The sequence below is a fragment of the Oncorhynchus gorbuscha genome, linkage group LG24 (genome assembly GCF_021184085.1).
Source record: "Oncorhynchus gorbuscha isolate QuinsamMale2020 ecotype Even-year linkage group LG24, OgorEven_v1.0, whole genome shotgun sequence".
NCBI lineage: Eukaryota > Metazoa > Chordata > Actinopteri > Salmoniformes > Salmonidae > Oncorhynchus > Oncorhynchus gorbuscha.
Genome location: NC_060196.1, coordinates 47,596,689 through 47,619,795, shown reverse-complemented (window position 1 = coordinate 47,619,795; position 23,107 = coordinate 47,596,689). Strand labels below are relative to the sequence as shown.

The 23,107-nt window shown below is 42.7% G+C and overlaps 1 protein-coding gene across 1 annotated transcript in view; it reads right to left on the bottom strand.

The window, feature by feature from the left end:
- The window catches only part of LOC124012255 (collagen alpha-1(XVI) chain-like), a 140,747-nt gene that overhangs the window by 68,637 nt on the left and 49,003 nt on the right, over positions 1-23,107 (bottom strand). The window contains exons 5-8 of the mRNA XM_046325728.1: positions 6,869-6,992; positions 5,760-6,041; positions 5,235-5,315; positions 72-146 (exon numbers count right to left, since the gene is read on the bottom strand). Coding sequence (XP_046181684.1) covers positions 72-146; positions 5,235-5,315; positions 5,760-6,041; positions 6,869-6,992 — 562 coding nt within the window. The remainder of the gene's footprint in view (positions 1-71; positions 147-5,234; positions 5,316-5,759; positions 6,042-6,868; positions 6,993-23,107) is intronic.

Here is a 23,107-nt window from a genome sequence, read left to right as displayed (position 1 = left end):
TATTTGAGTGTGCATGTGTGTATGTGTGTATGTGTGTATGTGTGTACTGCGTGCACATGTGCGTGTGTTACCTGATTAAAGGCAAGGACCTGCTGCTCCAGCTCGTTTTCGGCAGCACGGCGACTCTTGAGGGCACCAGGGGGGCACTAAGAGAGATCAGAAGTCAAAGTAGCTCTCATAAAGGTAGCAATCTGTCTTCTCCTTACAGTTTTCAGCCATTAGCTTTGACCACAACTGGCTAATGTGAGCTTAAATCCCACTTTAATGTTTAGAAACTTCAATAATCATCGCTTGCGATATGGCTTCCGAAACATATGGTCCTTATCTTTCATCAGCGAGAAAGGCCCATACAGCCATCTCGAGTTTCACTACACACAGGTCCATACAGCCATCTGGAGTTACACTACACACAGGCCCATACAGCCATCTCGAGTTACACTACACACAGGCCCATACAGCCATCTCGAGTTACACTACACACAGGTCCATACAGCTATCTGGATTTACACTACACACAGGCCCATACAGCCATCTGGAGTTACACTACACACAGGCCCATACAGCCATCTCGAGTTTCACTACACACAGGTCCATACAGCCATCTGGAGTTACACTACACACAGGTCCATACAGTCATCTGGAGTTACACTACACACAGGTCCATACAGCCATCTCGAGTTACACTACACACAGGTCCATACAGTCATCTCGAGTTACACTACACACAGGTCCATACAGCTATGGGTGCTTCCATCTCGAGTTACACTACACACAGGTCCATACAGCCATCTCGAGTTACACTACACACAGGTCCATACAGCCATCTCGAGTTACACTACACACAGGTCCATAAGGCCATCTTGAGTTACCCTACACACAGGTCCATACAGCCATCTCGAGTTACACTACACACAGGTCCATACAGCCATATTGAGTTACACTACACACAGGTCCATACAGCTATGGGTGCTTCCATCTCGAGTTTCACTACACACAGGTCCATACAGCCATCTCGAGTTACACTACACACAGGTCCATACAGCCATCTCGAGTTACACTACACACAGGTCCATACAGCCATCTCGAGTTACACTACACACAGGTCCATACAGCCATCTCGAGTTACACTACACACAGATCCATACAGCCATCTTGAGTTACACTACACACAGGTCCATACATCTATGGGTGCTTCCATCTCGAGTTTCACTACACACAGGTCCATACAGCCATCCCTAGTTACACTACACACAGGTCCATACAGCCATCTGGAGTTACACTACACACAGGTCCATACAGCCATCTGGAGTTACACTACACACAGGTCCATACAGCCATCTCGAGTTACACTACACACAGGTCCATACAGCCATCCCTATTTACACTACACACAGGTCCATACAGCTATCTCGAGTTACACTACACACAGGTCCATACATCTATGGGTGCTTCCATCTCGAGTTTCACTACACACAGGTCCATACAGCCATCCCTAGTTACAATACACACAGGTCCATACAGCCATCTCGAGTTACACTACACACAGGTCCATACAGCCATCTCGAGTTACACTACACACAGGTCCATACAGTCATCTCGAGTTACACTACACACAGGTCCATACAGCCATCTCGAGTTACACTACACACAGGTCCATACAGCCATCTCGAGTTACACTACACACAGGTCCATACAGTCATCTCGAGTTTCACTACACACAGGTCCATACAGCCATCTGGAGTTACACTACACACAGGTCCATACAGCCATCTCGAGTTACACTACACACAGGTCCATACAGTCATCTCGAGTTACACTACACACAGGTCCATACAGCTATGGGTGCTTCCATCTCGAGTTACACTACACACAGGTCCATACAGCCATCTCGAGTTACACTACACACAGGTCCATACAGCCATCTCGAGTTACACTACACACAGGTCCATACAGCCATCTCGAGTTACACTACACACAGGTCCATAAGGCCATCTTGAGTTACCCTACACACAGGTCCATACAGCCATCTCGAGTTACACTACACACAGGTCCATACAGCCATATTGAGTTACACTACACACAGGTCCATACAGCCATCTCGAGTTACACTACACACAGGTCCATACAGTCATCTCGAGTTACACTACACACAGGTCCATACAGCTATGGGTGCTTCCATCTCGAGTTACACTACACACAGGTCCATACAGCCATCTCGAGTTACACTACACACAGGTCCATACAGCCATCTCGAGTTACACTACACACAGGTCCATACAGCCATCTCGAGTTACACTACACACAGGTCCATACAGTCATCTCGAGTTTCACTACACACAGGTCCATACAGCCATCTGGAGTTACACTACACACAGGTCCATACAGCCATCTCGAGTTACACTACACACAGGTCCATACAGTCATCTCGAGTTACACTACACACAGGTCCATACAGCTATGGGTGCTTCCATCTCGAGTTACACTACACACAGGTCCATACAGCCATCTCGAGTTACACTACACACAGGTCCATACAGCCATCTCGAGTTACACTACACACAGGTCCATACAGCCATCTCGAGTTACACTACACACAGGTCCATACAGTTATCTCGAGTTTCACTACACACAGGTCCATACAGCCATCTCGAGTTACACTACACAGAGGTCCATACAGCTATGGGTGCTTCCATCCTGAGTTACACTAAACACAGGTCCATACAGCTATGGGTGCTTCCATCCTGAGTTACACTAAACACAGGTCCATACAGCTATGGATGTTTCTATCTCGAGTTAAACTACACACAGATGTTCAGAGCATACTAGCTAGCTAATTAGCACATGTGGTCGCCTCTTGTCTGTAATATGGAGATGTGGCCGAGTGGGAACATTAACTCTATCAAGATGTGTATCAATTTGACTTTTTTTATTATTATCTTGCTGATTTGAAAGATAAGGTCCTTCCGCTTCCTAAACCGGCCCTCAAGTGCTACGTGGTAATGTTCAGATTGAGTGTCAGGGCTCTAAACTCCCCTGCACAGAAGACGCCTTCGTCCAATGACACTCACGTGTAACGTAACGGAGAGTCATGATCAAGGGCCTTGGTCTAAGGTGAAAGCGTAGCCTACAGGTAGCAAACATCAGGGAACTGCCTGGAAACAGCTGAACTGACGACCAAGTAGTGCAACAGGTCAACACATTGAGGGGTCTTCCATGGTAACACACGACATCACGGACATCTTTAGCATTTTAGCTAATTAGCAACTTTGCAACTACTTAGCATGTTAGCTAACCCTTCGCAAAATCATTGAACCTAACTCCTAACCCTAACCCAAACCTGTTAACTTCTTGGATATAGGGGGCACTATTTTAATTTTGGGATCCCGTTTTAAACAAGATATTTTGTCACGAAAAGATGCTCGACTATGCATATAATTGACAGCTTTGGAAAGAAAACACTCTCACTCTGACTGCAAAGATATTGTCTGTGAGTGCCACAGGACTGATGTTACAGAAAAAACCCAGATAAAAATCCAATCATGAAGTGCCGCATTTTTTAAAACTGCCTCATGCCAATGACTCCTTATATGGCTGTGAAGGAGCTAGGAGTCAGCTTACGTTTTCCACGTTTTCCCCAAGGTGTCTGCAGCATTGTGACGTATTTGTAGGCATATCATTGGAAGATTGACCATAAGAGACTACATCTACCAGGTGGTCGCTTGGTGCAATTATTGCGTAATCTCCAGCTGCAGTATTTTTCCGTTTGCTTCTGATTAGAAGCCAACTGCCACCACTGATAGATTATCGAATAGATATGTGAAAAACACCTTGAGGGTTGATTTTAAACAACGTTTGCCATGTTTCTGTCGATATTATGGAGCTAATTTGGAAAAAAGTTTGGCGTTGTAAGTGACTGCATTTTCCGGTCTTTTTCTTTGCCAAACATGATGAACAAAACGGAGCTATTTCGTCTACACAAATAATATTTTTGGAAAAAATGAACATTTTCTATCTAACTAAGAGTCTCGTCATTGAAAACATCCGAAGTTCTTCAAAGGTAAATTATTTTATTTGAATGCTTTTCTTGTTTGCCTGCTGCCTGCTGATTGCTAGGCTTAATGCTATGCTAGGCTATCAATACTCTTACACAAATGCTTGTGTAGCTTTGGTTGAAAAGCATATTTTGAAAATCTGAGATGACAGTGTTGTTAACAAAAGGCTAAGCTTGTGTTTGAATATATTTATTTCATTTCATTTGCGATTTTCATGAATAGGAAACGTTGCGTTATGGTAATGAGCTTGAGGCTATGATTATGCTCCCGGATACGGGATTGCTCGACGCTAGAGGTTAACGTTGGCCACCTTGCCACCTATCTAACTAATTGAAAAATAACATATCATACTAATTGGAGTGGTTCGAATCTACCCCTGAGTCCAGGTTGATAAAACTGTCATCTCCCACTTTTCTCTGTGACATCTCTCTCCTATCTTTATCAAACAGCTGATGTCTCTTCTCAGAACTACTGGTGGGATGTGTGTGCTGCAGCTCCTGGATCAGTTCTAAACAGTGTTTCCGGTGAGCCCTACAGCAGACAGTGCAAGAGAAGAGGGAGGAGAGTTGGATGTCTCTTCCTCCTCTCCTCTTCAAAGGAAATCACTTTTTTTCTAGAGGGTTCTGAAAGTGTTCTGGGCTCTCCCCCTGTTTGTCTGTCTTTCATACATAGGCCTATACGCAGAGTACAGACAGACACACAGAGACAAAAACAAACATACAAACACACACACACACAGGCACACATACTCACACACATGAAGGACACTTCCGCATATGTACAAAAAGTCTGTACAGACAAAAACAGACATCAGGGCGGAAATGCCTTCAGGTTAAAAATCATCTCAGAAATGGCTGTGCTCTCCACCCATCCCTGAGCTCTCTCTTTCTCTCTTTCTCTGTCAACATAGTTGATTCTGCACAATCCGCTTGATACCAACTGTCAGCAAGTCTACATATGATGGTGGTTGTGGGAGCGATGTGTGATGGTTGTAAAAGCGTTGTGTGATGGTCAGTGTGATGGTTGCAGAAGCATTGTGTGATGGTTGGTGGGGTGGATGTGGGAGCGATGTGTGATGGTTGTAAAAGCGTTGTGTGATGGTCGGTGTGATGGTTGCAGAAGCATTGTGTGATGGTTGGTGTGGTGGTTGTGGGAGCGATATGTAATGTCTGGTGTTCTCACCCGAGCACCAGGTATCTCACAGCAGGCCTCCTGACTGGCCAGGGAGGCGTCACAGTACACCATCACCTGCTGAATGTCCATCTGTGAGACGGGCAGAGATGAAGAGGAAAGGGGGCAGAGAGAAAAGAAGGGAGAGAGAGGGGACGAGAGAATGGAAGAGAGAGAGCGAGAGAGAGGAAGAGAGAGAGAGAGAAGGATAACAAATATTGTTAGAGACCAAGTATACCCACTACAACTACATGCCCACTACTACAGCCCCAACCATCACCCCTATACCTGTCCCCTCTTTCCACAATCTCCACCTCTCCCTCCATATCCTCCCTCTTCCAATCCTCTCCACCTTTCCTTACATCTCTCTCCTCCTCCAAGCCTCTCTACCTCTCCCTCCATCTCTTCCCTCCTCCCACAGTCTTCACCTCCATATAGCTCCTCCCCACATACTGGTTGACCCAACCCCATCTCCCTACACCCATCTTCCTACCACAATCAACCCCCCCTCTCCCTCTCTGGTCTTTCAGTCAATACCTCCACAGGGGCAGCATCAGTGGCTCTGATGCCCAGCAAGGTGTGTCCTTTGGTGGGTAGCTCTCCCCGGGGCTCCAGGGGCATGGTCTGGATGGAGCTGCAGTCCACGTGTAGAGAGGCTGCTCCCTGTTGGACGCTGAGGGACAGTTTGTGCCAGCCACTGTCCAGGAGAGACTCAACGCCCTCCCCACTGAACAAACACCCAACTGGGTCACTCAGGGGGTTGGCCCCCCGCGCACGCAGGGACAGGGTGGCCTCAGGGCCATTCAGGTCAAGAGAGAACTAGGGGGAGGGAGGACGGAGTGGGGGGGAGGAAGGAAGGAAGGAGGAGAGAGGGGGAGAGGATGAGGCAGGGGAGGGGAGGGGAGGGGGGGGAGGAGGAGGCAGGGGAGGGGAGGGGGAGACGAGGAGGCAGGGGAGGGGAGGAGAGACAGGGAAAAAACAGTTGTATCACATCTTTTTGGGAAACAACACCTCTACAGAGAAGTCTACAGATCTGACAGAATCTGATATTGTGTTGTAGGTGTAAGCAATGTTGAAGCCAATGTCTCATTGAATATGCCTATCCAGTCCCAAGCAGTAGCCACTAGGAGAAGGAGCTACACGTTCAGTACAGTGCTTTGTGTCTCAATATGGGCTACATGGAACACACTGTAAAGTTAGCAAAGACATAGACAAAGGTAATATACTGTATACTAATTATTGCCACTGAAAACACACAATCAATCATTTATAATGAGATGGTTTGCCTGCAATGCATCATATACATGGAGTATTTCAATGTGGCTTCAGACTTATTATAGAATTAACATGAATAATAATGAGACAGAGAGAAAGAGAGGAGAAGCTGAAGGGAGGATAGAGAGTGGAGAGATGGAGGAGAAGAAAGAAAGAGATGGAACAGATAGAGGAGAGAACAGAAGAAAGAGAGAGAGAGATGGAGAGGGGAGAGATGAAAGAGGGAGCAGAAGAGAGAGAGAGAGAGAGATGAGGGAGAGACAGAGGAGAGGAGAGAGTGTGATGGAGAGAAGGAAGAGGGGAGGAAAGAGCGTAATAAAAGAGGGTAGAGGACAGAGATGAGAGAGGGAGGTGAAAAGAGAAGTGTCTACCTGTGGGTATCCCTGTTCATCAGAGATCTGGAAGAGGTAGATGTTGTCTCTCAGTGTTTTCTTCTTGAGGAGCAAAGTAAAGACCAGCGTGAACTCATCAGGAAGACCATGGGGGAACACCTGACTAAGAAAACAAACTGTTAGTCACACACACACACACAATGTCTTGTACAGCTAACCTTGTGGGGACACACAATTCAGTCCCATTCAAAATCCTATTTTCCCTAACCCCTATCCCTAACCTTAACCTTAACACGTACTCTTACCCTAACTTTAACCTAAAAACCTATCTTAACCCTAACCCTAAAACTAACCCTAGCTCCTAACGATTCACATAATTCTAACCCTAACCCCAATTCTAACCTTAACGCTAAACCCCCTAGAAATAACATTTGACCTTGTGGAAACTAACAAAATATCCCCAAATTGGTCAAATTTTTGTTTGTTTATAACTAATTACAAGAATAGTTAAACACGTCCGCACATACAGGTAACAGAAATAACACACACACACATCCACAAGTGTGTGTATGTTTGCGCTGAGACACCGAGAGACAGAGGGAGAGACACAGAACGTATGTGTGTGTCTGTTGTAAGAATAAGGAGATAGGGACCCCTGTCGTTAAGGAAGATGGTTAGTAAGATAAAACCAGGTATAGTTACAGATGTGGAGGTCATTACATTTTGTCAGATGGTTAGTAAGATAAAAACCAGGTATAGTTACAGATGTGGCGGTCATTACATTTTGTCAGATGGTTAGTAAGATAAAAACCAGGTATAGTTACAGATGTGGAGGTCATTACATTTTGTCAGATGGTTAGTAAGATAAAAACCAGGTATAGTTACAGATGTGGAGGTCATTACATTTTGTCAGATGGTTAGTAAGATAAAAACCAGGTATAGTTACAGATGTGGAGGTCATTACATTTTGTCAGATGGTTAGTAAGATAAAACCAGGTATAATTACAGATGTGGAGGTCATTACATTTTGTCAGATGGTTAGTAAGATAAAAACCAGGTATAGTTACAGATGTGGCGGTCATTACATTTTGTCAGATGGTTACTAAGATAAAACCAGGTATAGTTACAGATGTGGAGGTCATTACATTTTGTCAGATGGTTAGTAAGATAAAAACCAGGTATAGTTACAGATGTGGAGGTCATTACATTTTGTCAGATGGTTAGTAAGATAAAAACCAGGTATAGTTACAGATGTGGAGGTCATTACATTTTGTCAGATGGTTAGTAAGATAAAAACCAGGTATAATTACAGATGTGGAGGTCATTACATTTTGTCAGGTGGTTAGTAAGATAAAAACCAGGTATAGTTACAGATGTGGAGGTCATTACATTTTGTCAGATGGTTAGTAAGATAAAAACCAGGTATAGTTACAGATGTGGCGGTCATTACATTTTGTCAGATGGTTAGTAAGATAAAAACCAGGTATAGTTACAGATGTGGAGGTCATTACATTTTGTCAGGTGGTTAGTAAGATAAAACCAGGTATAGTTACAGATGTGGCGGTCATTACATTTTGTCAGATGGCTAGTAAGATAAAACCAGGTATAGTTACAGATGTGGAGGTCATAACATTTTGTCAGGTGGCTAGTAAGATAAAAACCAGGTATAGTTACAGATGTGGCAGTCATTACATTTTGTCAGATGGTTAGTAAGATAAAACCAGGTATAGTTACAGATGTGGAGGTCATTACATTTTGTCAGGTGGCTAGTAAGATAAAACCAGGTATAGTTACAGATGTAGGTCATTACATTTTGTCAGGTGGTTAGTAAGATAAAAACCAGGTATAGTTACAGATGTGGAGGTCATTACATTTTGTCAGGTGGTTAGTAAGATAAAAACCAGGTATAGTTACAGATGTGGAGGTCATTACATTTTGTCAGGTGGTTAGTAAGATAAAAACCAGGTATAGTTACAGATGTGGAGGTCATTACATTTTGTCAGATGGTTAGTAAGATAAAAACCAGGTATAGTTACAGATGTGGCAGTCATTACATTTTGTCAGATGGTTAGTAAGATAAAAACCAGGTATAGTTACAGATGTGGAGGTCATTACATTTTGTCAGATGGTTAGTAAGATAAAAACCAGGTATAGTTACAGATGTGGAGGTCATTACATTTTGTCAGATGGTTAGTAAGATAAAAACCAGGTATAATTACAGATGTGGAGGTCATTACATTTTGTCAGATGGTTAGTAAGATAAAACCAGGTATAGTTACAGATGTGGAGGTCATTACATTTTGTCAGGTGGTTAGTAAGATAAAACCAGGTATAGTTACAGATGTGGCGGTCATTACATTTTGTCAGATGGCTAGTAAGATAAAACCAGGTATAGTTACAGATGTGGAGGTCATTACATTTTGTCAGGTGGCTAGTAAGATAAAACCAGGTATAGTTACAGATGTGGAGGTCATTACATTTTGTCAGGTGGTTAGTAAGATAAAAACCAGGTATAATTACAGATGTGGAGGTCATTACATTTTGTCAGATGGTTAGTAAGATAAAAACCAGGTATAATTACAGATGTGGAGGTCATTATATTTTGTCAGGTGGTTAGTAAGATAAAAACCAGGTATAATTACAGATGTGGAGGTCATTACATTTTGTCAGATGGTTAGTAAGATAAAAACCAGGTATAATTACAGATGTGGCAGTCATTACATTTTGTCAGGTGGTTAGTAAGATAAAAACCAGGTATAATTACAGATGTGGAGGTCATTATATTTTGTCAGGTGGTTAGTAAGATAAAACCAGGTATAGTTACAGATGTAGGTCATTACATTTTGTCAGATGGTTAGTAAGATAAAAACCAGGAATAGTTACAGATGTGGAGGTCATTACATTTTGTCAGATGGTTAGTAAGATAAAAACCAGGTATAGTTACAGATGTGGTCATTACATTTTGTCAGGTGGTTAGTAAGATAAAAACCAGGTATAATTACAGATGTGGAGGTCATTACATTTTGTCAGATGGTTAGTAAGATAAAAACCAGGTATAATTACAAATGTGGAGGTCATTATATTTTGTCAGGTGGTTAGTAAGATAAAAACCAGGTATAATTACAGATGTGGAGGTCATTACATTTTGTCAGATGGTTAGTAAGATAAAAACCAGGTATAATTACAGATGTGGCAGTCATTACATTTTGTCAGGTGGTTAGTAAGATAAAAACCAGGTATAATTACAGATGTGGAGGTCATTATATTTTGTCAGGTGGTTAGTAAGATAAAACCAGGTATAGTTACAGATGTAGGTCATTACATTTTGTCAGATGGTTAGTAAGATAAAAACCAGGAATAGTTACAGATGTGGAGGTCATTACATTTTGTCAGATGGTTAGTAAGATAAAAACCAGGTATAGTTACAGATGTGGTCATTACATTTTGTCAGGTGGTTAGTAAGATAAAAACCAGGTATAATTACAGATGTGGAGGTCATTACATTTTGTCAGGTGGTTAGTAAGATAAAAACCAGGTATAATTACAGATGTGGAGGTCATTACATTTTGTCAGATGGTTAGTAAGATAAAAACCAGGTATAGTTACAGATGTGGCAGTCATTACATTTTGTCAGATGGTTAGTAAGATAAAACCAGGTATAGTTACAGATGTGGCGGTCATTACATTTTGTCAGGTGGTTAGTAAGATAAAACCAGGTATAGTTACAGATGTGGAGGTCATTACATTTTGTCAGATGGTTAGTAAGATAAAAACCAGGTATAGTTACAGATGTGGCAGTCATTACATTTTGTCAGATGGTTAGTAAGATAAAACCAGGTATAGTTACAGATGTGGAGGTCATTACATTTTGTCAGATGGTTAGTAAGATAAAACCAGGTATAGTTACAGATGTGGAGGTCATTACATTTTGTCAGATGGTTAGTAAGATAAAACCAGGTATAGTTACAGATGTGGAGGTCATTACATTTTGTCAGATGGTTAGTAAGATAAAACCAGGTATAGTTACAGATGTGGAGGTCATTACATTTTGTCAGATGGTTAGTAAGATAAAAAACAGGTATAGTTACAGATGTGGCAGTCATTACATTTTGTCAGATGGTTAGTAAGATAAAACCAGGTATAGTTACAGATGTGGTCATTACATTTTGTCAGGTGGTTAGTAAGATAAAACCAGGTATAGTTACAGATGTGGAGGTCATTACATTTTGTCAGGTGGTTAGTAAGATAAAAACCAGGTATAGTTACAGATGTGGAGGTCATTACATTTTGTCAGATGGTTAGTAAGATAAAAACCAGGTATAGTTACAGATGTGGCGGTCATTACATTTTGTCAGATGGTTAGTAAGATAAAAACCAGGTATAGTTACAGATGTGGCGGTCATTACATTTTGTCAGATGGTCATTGTCATGCAAGAGACTGCCGGTCGCACGGTAATTGATTTTATAGAGAATATAATTGAAGTTATCTGAATAAAATAGAAACAATATTTTTTCCCATTCTGTAGCGAGAGTGTCATATGAAGTGGCTATGTTCAGCGTAAAAGTGATCATTTGAAACATGTCGAATATGCTAGATTTAGATTTATTTGGCAACTTTAGTTGTGAAAGATACAAGCCTTAGAATGTCTCAGAAATCAAACATGTTTTGGCTGCATGGTGCGACCACAGACTATTGATGGTTTGAGAAAGTAGCAAAAAATGCTTCATCTCTGTTCCTTGCCTCAGGCTGCACAGCTGTTCTCCTTTATCAAGTGATCATAATTTCACCCATCAGACTATTCTCAATTTAATCTTGTCTTTACTAATATGTAAAATGACTTCTGATTTAGAATGGCCCATTATGAAATGGGCAGGAAAAGGGGCAAGAGAAAAAACCCATATCATCCATAGCGAATGGAGGCCCCTTTCCCGCCGGGTCGTTTCACTCAGGGTGTTTCACTCATGCGGGGTAGGCTACTCTGGTTATCAACGGGTGATATTGCACCCAAACTCGGTAAGCCATGGACTCGCCAACCTTGTCCCTGCAACTACTCAGTGATTATTTTGGGAAACCATGTGAAATCTCTTCAGGAACATGGATAGTAACATGTTTTCACAAGGCTATGAAACTGTTGACAGTCACTCTCTCGGTGTCATAGAAAATGGAATAAAGGAGAGAGGAGATGGACAAGCATGGTGGTGAGATATTCTGTATAGCTAAAGGTAATGTGTCAGCCTACTAATTATGAAAATAGAACTATTACTGTTGAGTGTGAAAAACCCAGCGGCGCTGCCGTTCTTGACACAAGCCTGGCACCTACTACCATACCCATTTCAAAAGGCATTTCAATCTTTTGTCTTTCCCATTCACCCTCTGAATGGCACACATACACAATCCATGTCTCAATTGTCTTAAGGCCTAAAAATCATTCTTTAACTTCTTAAGGATTAGGGGGCAGCATTTTCACTTTTAGATAAATAGCGTGCCCAATTTCAACTTCCTGCTTCACTCTGAAGTTTCTAAAACTGTTTGAATCATGTCTGTGAGTATAACATAACTTATGTAGCAGGCAAAACCCCAAGGACTAACCGTTCAGAATTTGTTTTAAGGTCTCTGTCTGTTCACTGAGTTGTCATTGGCAAACAATATTTCTTAGGGACTTGTTTTCAGTTCCTACCGCTTCCACTGGATGTCACCAGTCTTTGGAATTTGTTTGAGGTTATTCATTTGTTCAATGATGCCAACTAGGAACTGCGTAACACTGTTGAGAGTTGCTCAAGACTTTAAAAGTGTCTTGGTTTGTTGTGTTCCTGTATTGAACACATATTTTTTTCAATTTGATCGATTATTAACAGTTAAAAATACCTAAAGTTGCATTACAAAAGTAATTTTAAATATTTTGGCAAAGTTTATAGGCAACTTTTGAAATATTTTGTAGTGACGTTGCGCATTTTGGAAGCTGTTTTTTTCTGTTTTTTTTCTGGATCAAACGCGCCAGATAAATTGACATTTTGGATATATATGGATGGAATTAATAGAACAAAAGGACCAATTGTGATGTTTATGGGACATATTGGAGTGCCAAGAAAAGAAGCTCGTCAAAGGTAAGGCATGATTTATATTTTATTTCTGCGTTTTGTGTAGCGCCTGCAGGGTTGAAATATGCTACCCTCTTTGTTTACTGTTGTGCTATCATCAGATAATAGCTTCTTATGCTTTCGCCGAAAAGCCTTTTAAAAATCTGACATATTGGCTGGATTCACAATGAGTGTAGCTTTAATTTAGTATCTTACATGTGTGATTTAATGAAAGTTAGATTTTTATATCAATTTATTTGAATTTGCCGCGCTGCATTTTCCCTGGTTTTTGGCCAAGTGGGACGCAAGCGTCCCCTATACCATAAGAAGTTGACCTTAAGTGGATTGAACAGGTGACATCAATAACATCAATAAGGGATCATGGCTTTCACCTGGATTCACATGGTCAGTATGTCATGGAAAGAGCAGGTGTTCCTAATGTTTTTATGCACTCGGTGTATACTCAGAAGATCTTTGAGGAGAACTGCGGTCCATTGTCTGAAACTACTGTCTCCGTAACTCCATGGCAGACAAAGGCTTCTTTTACAGCCCTGAAAGGTGGTCTCAGCCGAAGTCTTGTTCCACTCAAGTAGGGCCATTCACACCTTTTGCCATGGTTGTTCATGAATGGAGGGAGGGTATGAGTGGCTGTTCTGTGTTTTTGGCAGATTTCACACCTGTCGACTGCTTGTCGGATCTGGGATGAAATTCCTGTCCACCACACTGACTGCTGGGCCCTTGCTTGGCACTTTGAGATTCCTTGATGTCCATCATGGATCTTTTGAAGTATTTCACCTCTGAGTGTCTGTGCTTACAGTTAGTTACAAGTCTTTCACCTCTGAGTGTCTGTGCTTACAGTTAGTTACAAGTATTTCATCTTTCAGAATAATAAAAGGTGTCTGTGTGCAGCTTTACCTCTGCTACTGGTAGAGAGGAAACAATGGTATCCACGTTCACTATCGTGTCCAGTTGTAAGTCGCAGTGGAAGGTGCGTCACCCATCGGTGCCCTCGACAGCGTATCTGCAGTGATGAGATTCTTCCCTGACACATGGATGATGTTGTAGGTGAATCTCAGAAGTCGCGGTGTAAATCCTGATCTAGGGCTCTGGAGCCTAGCAACGGGAGCAGGGGTTTGTGGTCAGTTTCTGGTGTGAACTGCAGGACCTGAAGGTAAGGAGTCAGTCTTTCACATGCCTATGTGGCTGCTATGGCCTCTTTCTCAATCTATGATTAGCATTTCTCTATATCAGTCATTCCTCTTGAGTTGTATGTCACAGGTTACCAAGTATTGTCAGCCTGTTTCTGAGTCAGCACAGCACCTACAGTTGAAGTCGGAAGTTTACATACACCTCAGCCAAATACATTTAAACTCAGCTTTCACAATTCCTCATATTTAATCCAAGTAAAAAATTCCTGTCTTAGGGCAGTTAAGATCACCACTTTATTTTAAGAATGTGAAATGTCAGAATAATAGTAGAGAGAATGATTTACTTCAGCTTTTATTTCTTTCATCACATTCCCAGTGGGTCAGAAGATTACATACACTCAATTTGTATTTGGTAGCATTGCATTTAAATGTTTAAACTTGGGTAAAATGTTTCGAGTAGCCTTCCACAAGCTTCCCACAATAAGTTGGGTGAATTTTGGCCCATTCCTCCTGACAGAGTTGGTGTAACTGAGTTAGGTTTGTAGGCCTCCTTGCTCGCACACGCTTTTTCAGTTCTGCCCATACATTTCCTATAGGATTGAGGTCAGGGCTTTGTGATGGCCACTCCAATACTTTGACTTTGTTGTCCTTAAGCCATTTTGCTTCAACTTTGGAAGTATGCTTGGGGTCATTGTCCATTTGGAAAACCCATTTGCGACCAAGCTTTAACTTCCTGACTGATGTCTTGAGATGTTGCTTCAATATATCCACATAACTTCCCTTCCTCATGATGCCAACTATTTTGTGAAGTACGCCAGTCCCTCCTGCAGCAAAGCACCCCCACGACACGATGCTGCCACCCCTGTGCTTCACGGTTGGGATGGTGTTCTTCGGCTTGGAAGCCTACCCCTTTTTCCTCCAAACATAACGATGGTCATAATGGCCAAACAGTTCTATTTTTCTTTCATCAGACCAGAGGAAATTTCTCCAAAAAGTATGATCTTTGTCCCCGTGTGCAGTTGCAAACCATAGTCTGTCTTTTTATGGCGGTTTTGGAGCAGTGGCTTCTTCCTTGCTGAGTGGCCTTTCAGGTTATGTCGATATAGGACTTGTTTTACTGTGGATATAGATACTTTTGTACATGTTTCTTTCTGCATCTTCACAAGGTCATTTGCTGTTGTTCTGGGATTGATTTGCACATTTCGCACCAAAGTACGTTCATCCATAGGAGACAGAACGCGTCTCCTTCCTGAGCGGTATGACGTCTGCGTGGTCTCATGGTGTTTATACTTGCGTACTATTGTTTGTACAGATGAACATGGCACTTTCAGGCATTTGAAAATTGCTCCCTAGGATGAACCAAACCTTTTCTGAGGTCTTGGCTGATTTATTTTGATTTCCCCATGATGTCAAGCAAAGAGGCACTGAGTTTGAAGGTAAAGCCATGACATAATTTTCTGGAATTTTTCAAGCTGTTTAAAGGCACAGTCAACTTAGTGTATTTCAACTTCTGACCAACTGGAATTGTGATACAGTGAATTATAAGTGAAACAATCTGTCTGGAAACGATTGTTGGAAAAATTACTCGTGTCATCCACAGTGTAGATGTCCTAAACGACTTGCCAAAACTATAGTTTGTTAACAATAAATTTGTGGAGTGGTTGAAAGACAAGTTTTAATGATTCCAACCTAAGTGTATGTAAACTTCCGACATCAAGCATGCACGAGTACTGAGCGAGTGTCTTTTGGAGGACTCAGTTGCTCCTTGAGCTTCTGAAAAGCAGTCTTTTGGGGATGCCCCCAGAAACCCTCGTTCTTCTCTCGGCTCAGCTCATTCAATGGCATGCGGTATGTAGCCAGTTGGGGTAGACTCTTAGCGAGGTAGTTCGCCATGCCCATCAGTTGGTGAACATCTGCTACACAGATTCTGGCATCTCCCTGATTACATTGACCTTGTTGGGATGTGGCTCCAGTACTGAAGCATTAACCCTGTGACCCAAGAAGATGACTTCATCCTTTGCAAACGTACACTTTCTGTTGAGTGAGACACTCCTGCTGCAGTTTCTGTAGCACTTTGTGAAGTCTCTTGCTGTGCCCATGTCTGTCACATCCAAACAACAGAATGTCGTCAGCATGGCACCCAGCAACCTTGGAAGTTCTCAAACATTTGTGGCAATGCTCGGGCACCAATAATATGCCAAATGGCAATCTGTTGAAGTGGTAAGTGGTACCTTCCAAATGGTGTGATGAAGGAAGTGAGGAGGTGTGACTGGTGTGAGAGGGATTTTCCAAAATCCAGATTGAACATCCAGCTTCGTGAAAAAGTGCATTTGTCAACATTGAGAGTGTTAAGTTTAATCTCCTCCTGGAAGAATGAAACGCTCTTATCACTGATTCATTCCCTCTGATCTCTCCATTGGCTTACAAGACAACATCCATCCCTGAGCACCATTCTGTGGGCTCCGTCACTTTGGTTAAAACATCTATGTTCTCCATCCTGACCAGCTCTCCATATATATTTTTTCTCTCAAGGTGAGTGGAACACAATGTGACGTGAGTCCAACTGAAGCTGTTCTGACAGCCTCCTGTCATTTATTCCAACACCAATTATGTCTCTCATCAGACCTTCTTTAAGCATTCCAAAGTTACAAAGCCTCTGCACTCTCTCCCTCATCATTTGGGCTCTCTCGAAAATAACATGGTGTTTTCCTGAACAGTGCTGCTCAAATGCTGCTTTCACATTAGCATACTTCTTTTTATCAGCATCAGTTAATGGCGATACTTCTAAAATATCATCATCGGCATCCCCCATAGCATATATAAGAGAGTTAACCTGTTTCGTTTTGTTGAGCTGGAGTGGAGCGAAGAGAGGAGCGTGGAGCGGAGCAAGGAGTGGAGCGTGCCCAATTTGACTGGAGCGTGGAGCGAGATTCCCAAAGGCTGGGGTGTCTGCCTTCTCGCCCGCACCAATTTCTCTCCAGTAGCTCTCATTTTCACAAGCTCAGGGCATGACCGCCCCAGCATGTATTTGTAGTCTACTTGTGTGCTGCTATAGCCCATTGCTTTATCTACTGTCATGGAGTTCACAAAATATTTTCATAAAGAAACTGATAAAACACACAGGTGCTAAATCAAGCAGTGGTGGGCCGTCAGGGCCAGCAAGGCCTTCTCTGCTGGCCTAAACATCATCAGAATATATATATACCAGTGGTGGGCCGTCAGGGCCAGCAAGGCCTTCTCTGCTGGCCTAAACATCATCAGAATATATATATACTAGTGGTGGGCCGTCAGGGCCAGCAAGGCCTTCTCTGCTGGCCTAAACATCATCAGAATATAATATTTTTTTAAATATATTTTCCCACAAATATGTATTAAATTATTCCCCAAAGAGTTACACTCTTCATTTCATAGCTTTCCTCTTGGTTGCACTGCTTCCAGCCCCAGGTTGAGATTTGGAGGGCTGGTCTTTATGTTAGATCTTTTATCCAATCATATTCAGCCATCATGTGTTGCCAGGGGTCTAAAATCTGCCCTCTGGCCTTCAGAATCAACAGTGCGGGCGCTTGTAGCTTAAAGTGAATGGAAATTCAAATTTAGTGTCAACCAATCAGCTTTAGAGTTGGCTATTGTACGCCTGCTGGCTGGCTCCAGTGTTACACACGAGCCAGCTAGCAGGCGTAGTGCGTGCACGTCTTTTGATTGGATTACCAATATTAAGAGGCAGGTCCTATATGGGCAGGTCTCAGAACTAGGAAACTCAGAACTAGGAAACTGAAATTGATAAATTAATTAATTTGCGTACTACTAAGCTGTTTTTTCAACCCACAATGGCGGGAGGAGAAGATATCGATTTGGTCGAGGATATAATTATAACGCCATTCTCAAGACAAACTTTTCAAGAAAAGTTAGACATTGTCAGGAGAGGTCAACGCCGACTCTACAAAGCCTGTCACAGGCTTGCTTTCCTAACTGACTGTGTAGATTGGTTCCTGACTTCCGTGAAAATTTGCATATCGCGGGGCCTATTCGATGCTAATGCAGAACGCCACAGGATGTTTTTGTGCTGGTCAACGACAGTCAAGTCTGGGGTGAACCAAGGGCTATATCTGTTCTTAGTTCTACATTTTTTGAATGGGGCATGCTTATTTAAGATGGTGAGGAAAGCACTTTTAAACAGCAACCAGGCATCCTTTACTAACGGAATGAGGTCAATATTATTCCAGGATACCCGGGCCAGGTCGATTAGAAAGGCCTGCTTGCTGAAGTGTTTAAGGGAGCGTTTGACAGTGATGAGGGGTGTTCGTTTGACCGCGGACCCATTACAGACGCAGGCAATGAGGCAGTGATAGCTGAGATCCTGGTTGAAGACAGCAGAGGTGTATTTGGAGGGCAAGTTGGTCAGGATGATATCTAAGAGGGTGCCCATGGTTACGGATTTAGGGTTGTACCTGGTAGGTTCCTTGATAATTTGTGTCCCTCCCTGTCTCTCATCTAATTGCTCATCTCCCTGTACCTCCCTGTCTCTCATCTTATTCCTCATCTCCCTGTCTCTCATCTAATTCCTCATCTCCCTGTCTCTCATCTAATTCCTCCATCTCAATGTCTCTCATCGAATTCCTCATCTCCCTGTCTCTCATCTAATTCCTCCATCTCCCTGTCTCTCATCTAATTCCTCATCTCCCTGTCTCTCATCTAATTCCTCATCTCCCTGTCTCTCATCTAATTCCTCATCTCCCTGTCTCTCATCTAATTCCTCCATCTCCCTGTCTCTCATCTAATTCCTCCATCTCCCTGTCTCTCATCTAATTCCTCATCTCCCTGTCTCTCATCTAATTCATCCATATCCCTGTCTCTCATCTAATTCCTCCATCTCTCTGTCTCTCATCTAATTCCTCATCTCCCTGTCTCTCATCTAATTCCTCCATCTCCCTGTCTCTCATCTAATTCCTCATCTCCCTGTCTCTCATCTAATTCCCCATGTCCCTGTCTCTCATCTAATTCCTCATGTCCCTGTCTCTCATCTAATTCCTCATGTCCCTGTCTCTCATATAATTCCTCATGTCCCTGTCTCATCTAATTCCTCATGTCCCTGTCTCTCATCTAATTCCTCCATCTCCCTGTCTCTCATCTAATTCCTCATGTCCCTGTCTCTCATCTAATTCCTCCATCTCCCTGTCTCTCATCTAATTCCTCCATCTCCCTGTCTCTCTTCTAATTCCTCAGCTCCCTGTCTCTCATCTAATTCCTCATCTCCCTGTCTCTCATCTAATTCCTCATCTCCCTGTCTCTCATCTAATTCCTCATCTCTCTGTCTCTCCCTGTCTCTCGTCTAATTCCTCATCTCTCTCTCTCCCTGTCTCTCATCTAATTCCTCATCTCCCTGTCTCTCATCTAATTCATCCATCTCCCTCTCCATCTCCCTGTCTCTCTTCTAATTCCTCATCTCCCTGTCTCTCATCTAATTCCTCAGCTACCTGTCTCTCATCTAATTCCTCATCTCCCTGTCTCTCATCTAATTCCTCATCTCCCTGTCTCTCATCTAATTCCTCATCTCTCTGTCTCTCCCTGTCTCTCGTCTAATTCCTCATCTCTCTCTCTCCCTGTCTCTCATCTAATTCCTCCATCTCCCTATCTCTCATCTAATTCCTCATCTCCCTGTCTCTCATCTAATTCCTCATCTCCCTGTCTCTCATCTAATTCCTCATGTCCCTGTCTCTCATCTAATTCCCCATGTCCCTGTCTCTCATCTAATTCCTCATGTCCCTGTCTCTCATCTAATTCCTCATGTCCCTGCCTCTCATCTAATTCCTCATGTCCCTGTCTCATCTAATTCCTCATGTCCCTGTCTCTCATCTAATTCCTCCATCTCCCTGTCTCTCATCTAATTCCTCATGTCCCTGTCTCTCATCTAATTCCTCCATCTCCCTGTCTCTCATCTAATTCCTCATCTCCCTGTCTCTCATCTAATTCCTCATCTCTCTGTCTCTCCCTGTCTCTCGTCTAATTCCTCATCTCTCTCTCTCCCTGTCTCTCATCTAATTCCTCATCTCCCTGTCTCTCATCTAATTCATCCATCTCCCTCTCCATCTCCCTGTCTCTCTTCTAATTCCTCATCTCCCTGTCTCTCATCTAATTCCTCAGCTACCTGTCTCTCATCTAATTCCTCATCTCCCTGTCTCTCATCTAATTCCTCATCTCCCTGTCTCTCATCTAATTCCTCATCTCTCTGTCTCTCCCTGTCTCTCGTCTAATTCCTCATCTCTCTCTCTCCCTGTCTCTCATCTAATTCCTCCATCTCCCTATCTCTCATCTAATTCCTCATCTCCCTGTCTCTCATCTAATTCCTCATCTCCCTGTCTCTCATCTAATTCCTCATGTCCCTGTCTCTCATCTAATTCCTCATGTCCCTGCCTCTCATCTAATTCCTCATGTCCCTGTCTCATCTAATTCCTCATGTCCCTGTCTCTCATCTAATTCCTCCATCTCCCTGTCTCTCATCTAATTCCTCATGTCCCTGTCTCTCATCTAATTCCTCCATCTCCCTGTCTCTCATCTAATTCCTCATCTCTCTGTCTCTCCCTGTCTCTCGTCTAATTCCTCATCTCTCTCTCTCCCTGTCTCTCATCTAATTCCTCCATCTCCCTATCTCTCATCTAATTCCTCATCTCCCTGTCTCTCATCTAATTCCTCATCTCCCTGTCTCTCATCTAATTCCTCATGTCCCTGTCTCTCATCTAATTCCTCATGTCCCTGCCTCTCATCTAATTCCTCATGTCCCTGTCTCATCTAATTCCTCATGTCCCTGTCTCTCATCTAATTCCTCCATCTCCCTGTCTCTCATCTAATTCCTCATGTCCCTGTCTCTCATCTAATTCCTCCATCTCCCTGTCTCTCATCTAATTCCTCCATCTCCCTGTCTCTCTTCTAATTCCTCATCTCCCTGTCTCTCATCTAATTCCTCAGCTACCTGTCTCTCATCTAATTCCTCATCTCCCTGTCTCTCATCTAATTCCTCATCTCCCTGTCTCTCATCTAATTCCTCATCTCTCTGTCTCTCCCTGTCTCTCGTCTAATTCCTCATCTCTCTCTCTCCCTGTCTCTCATCTAATTCCTCCATCTCCCTATCTCTCATCTAATTCCTCATCTCCCTGTCTCTCATCTAATTCCTCCATCTCCCTGTCTCTCATCTAATTCCTCCATCTCCCTGTCTCTCATCTTATTCCTCATCTCCCTGTCTCTCATCTAATTCCTCCATCTCCCTGTCTCTCATCTAATTCCTCATCTCCCTGTCTCTCATCTAATTCCTCCATCTCAATGTCTCTCATCTAATTCCTCATCTCCCTGTCTCTCATCTAATTCCTCATCTCCCTGTCTCTCATCTAATTTCTCATCTCCCTGTCTCTCATCTAATTCCTCATCTACCTGTCTCTCATCTAATTCCTCAATCTCCTAGTCTCTCATCTAATTCCTCCATCTCCCTGTCTCTCATCTTATTCCTCATCTCCCTGTCTATCATCTAATTCCTCATGTCCCTGTCTCTCATCTAATTCCTCCATCTCAATGTCTCTCATCAAATTCCTCATCTCCCTGTCTCTCATCTAATTCCTCCATCTCCCTGTCTCTCATCTAATTCCTCCATCTCCCTGTCTCTCATCTAATTCCTCCATCTCCCTGTTTCTCCCTATCTCTCCCAATACAGAAACACACACTAACAGTGATTGACAGAGTATAATATAGGCTACCATATTTAAATAGGCATACACTGCAAGAATACACACACATATGCACACATGCAGAAAGACAGGCAGGACACACACACACACACACACACACACACACACACACACACACACACACACACACACACACACACACACACACACACACACACACACACACACACACACACACACACACACACACACACACACACACACACACACACACACACACACACACACACACACACACACACACACACAGTTGTGGTTTTGTTGGCAGCTGGTTTCTCGCTCTGAGAGAAGAGGGCTGACAGTGATTTATAACGTAGAGGAGATCCAAGGGAAATAACAGAAGATCTGCATACCTTACAAAGAGGGAGATATAAGTAAAGAGCAATGGAGGGGAGAAAGGAGATATAAGTAAAGATCAATAGTGGGGAGAAAGGTGATATAAGTAAAGAGCAATGGTGGGGAGAAAGGAGATATAAGTAAAGAGCAATGGTGGGGAGAAAGGAGATATAAGTAAAGAGCAATGGAGGGGAGAAAGGAGATATAAGTAAAGAGCAATGGTGGGGAGAAAGGAGATATAAGTAAAGAGCAATGGAGGGGAGAAAGGAGATATAAGTAAAGATCAATGGTGGGGAGAAAGGAGATATAAGTAAAGAGCAATGGTGGGGAGAAAGGAGATATAAGTAAAGAGCAATGGTGGGGAGAAAGGAGATATAAGTAAAGAGCAATGGTGGGGAGAAAGGAGATATAAGTAAAGAGCAATGGTGAGGAGAAAGGAGATATAAGTAAAGAGCAATGGTGGGGAGAAAGGAGATATAAGTAAAGAGCAATGACGGGGAGAAAGGAGATATAAGTAAAGAGCAATGGAGGGGAGAAAGGAGATATTAGTTGGACAAAGTATGAGTTGCCTATAGAGAAAAGCAGCAATAGAGAGTGTATATGAGAATGGGGTGACAGAAAAGGACATTGAAAGAATGATCCATGCCCTGAGGGCATTGTGAAATGTCTTCAAAACCAGCCACTAGGGGCAACGGTGAGTGTTATTACCATCATGTAGGCCCGGGTTTTGGGAGTAATCCCATGAATCTTGGAGAAGGTTTACGTGTCCCATCCTGGTGGTGGACACTGGTTTTTCATGTTTTACTTTATTGAGAGATATCGTGAGGCTACCCCATGAGCTATAATAACAATGGGTTACTCTCACGTATCTGAAATGAGATGATCAACTGATGTTTACTGATCATGGAAAGCATTTAGTTACATGATTTATAACTTTGATAATAGAGATACTGTAAATATGTACTGTTAATATGTAAATATGC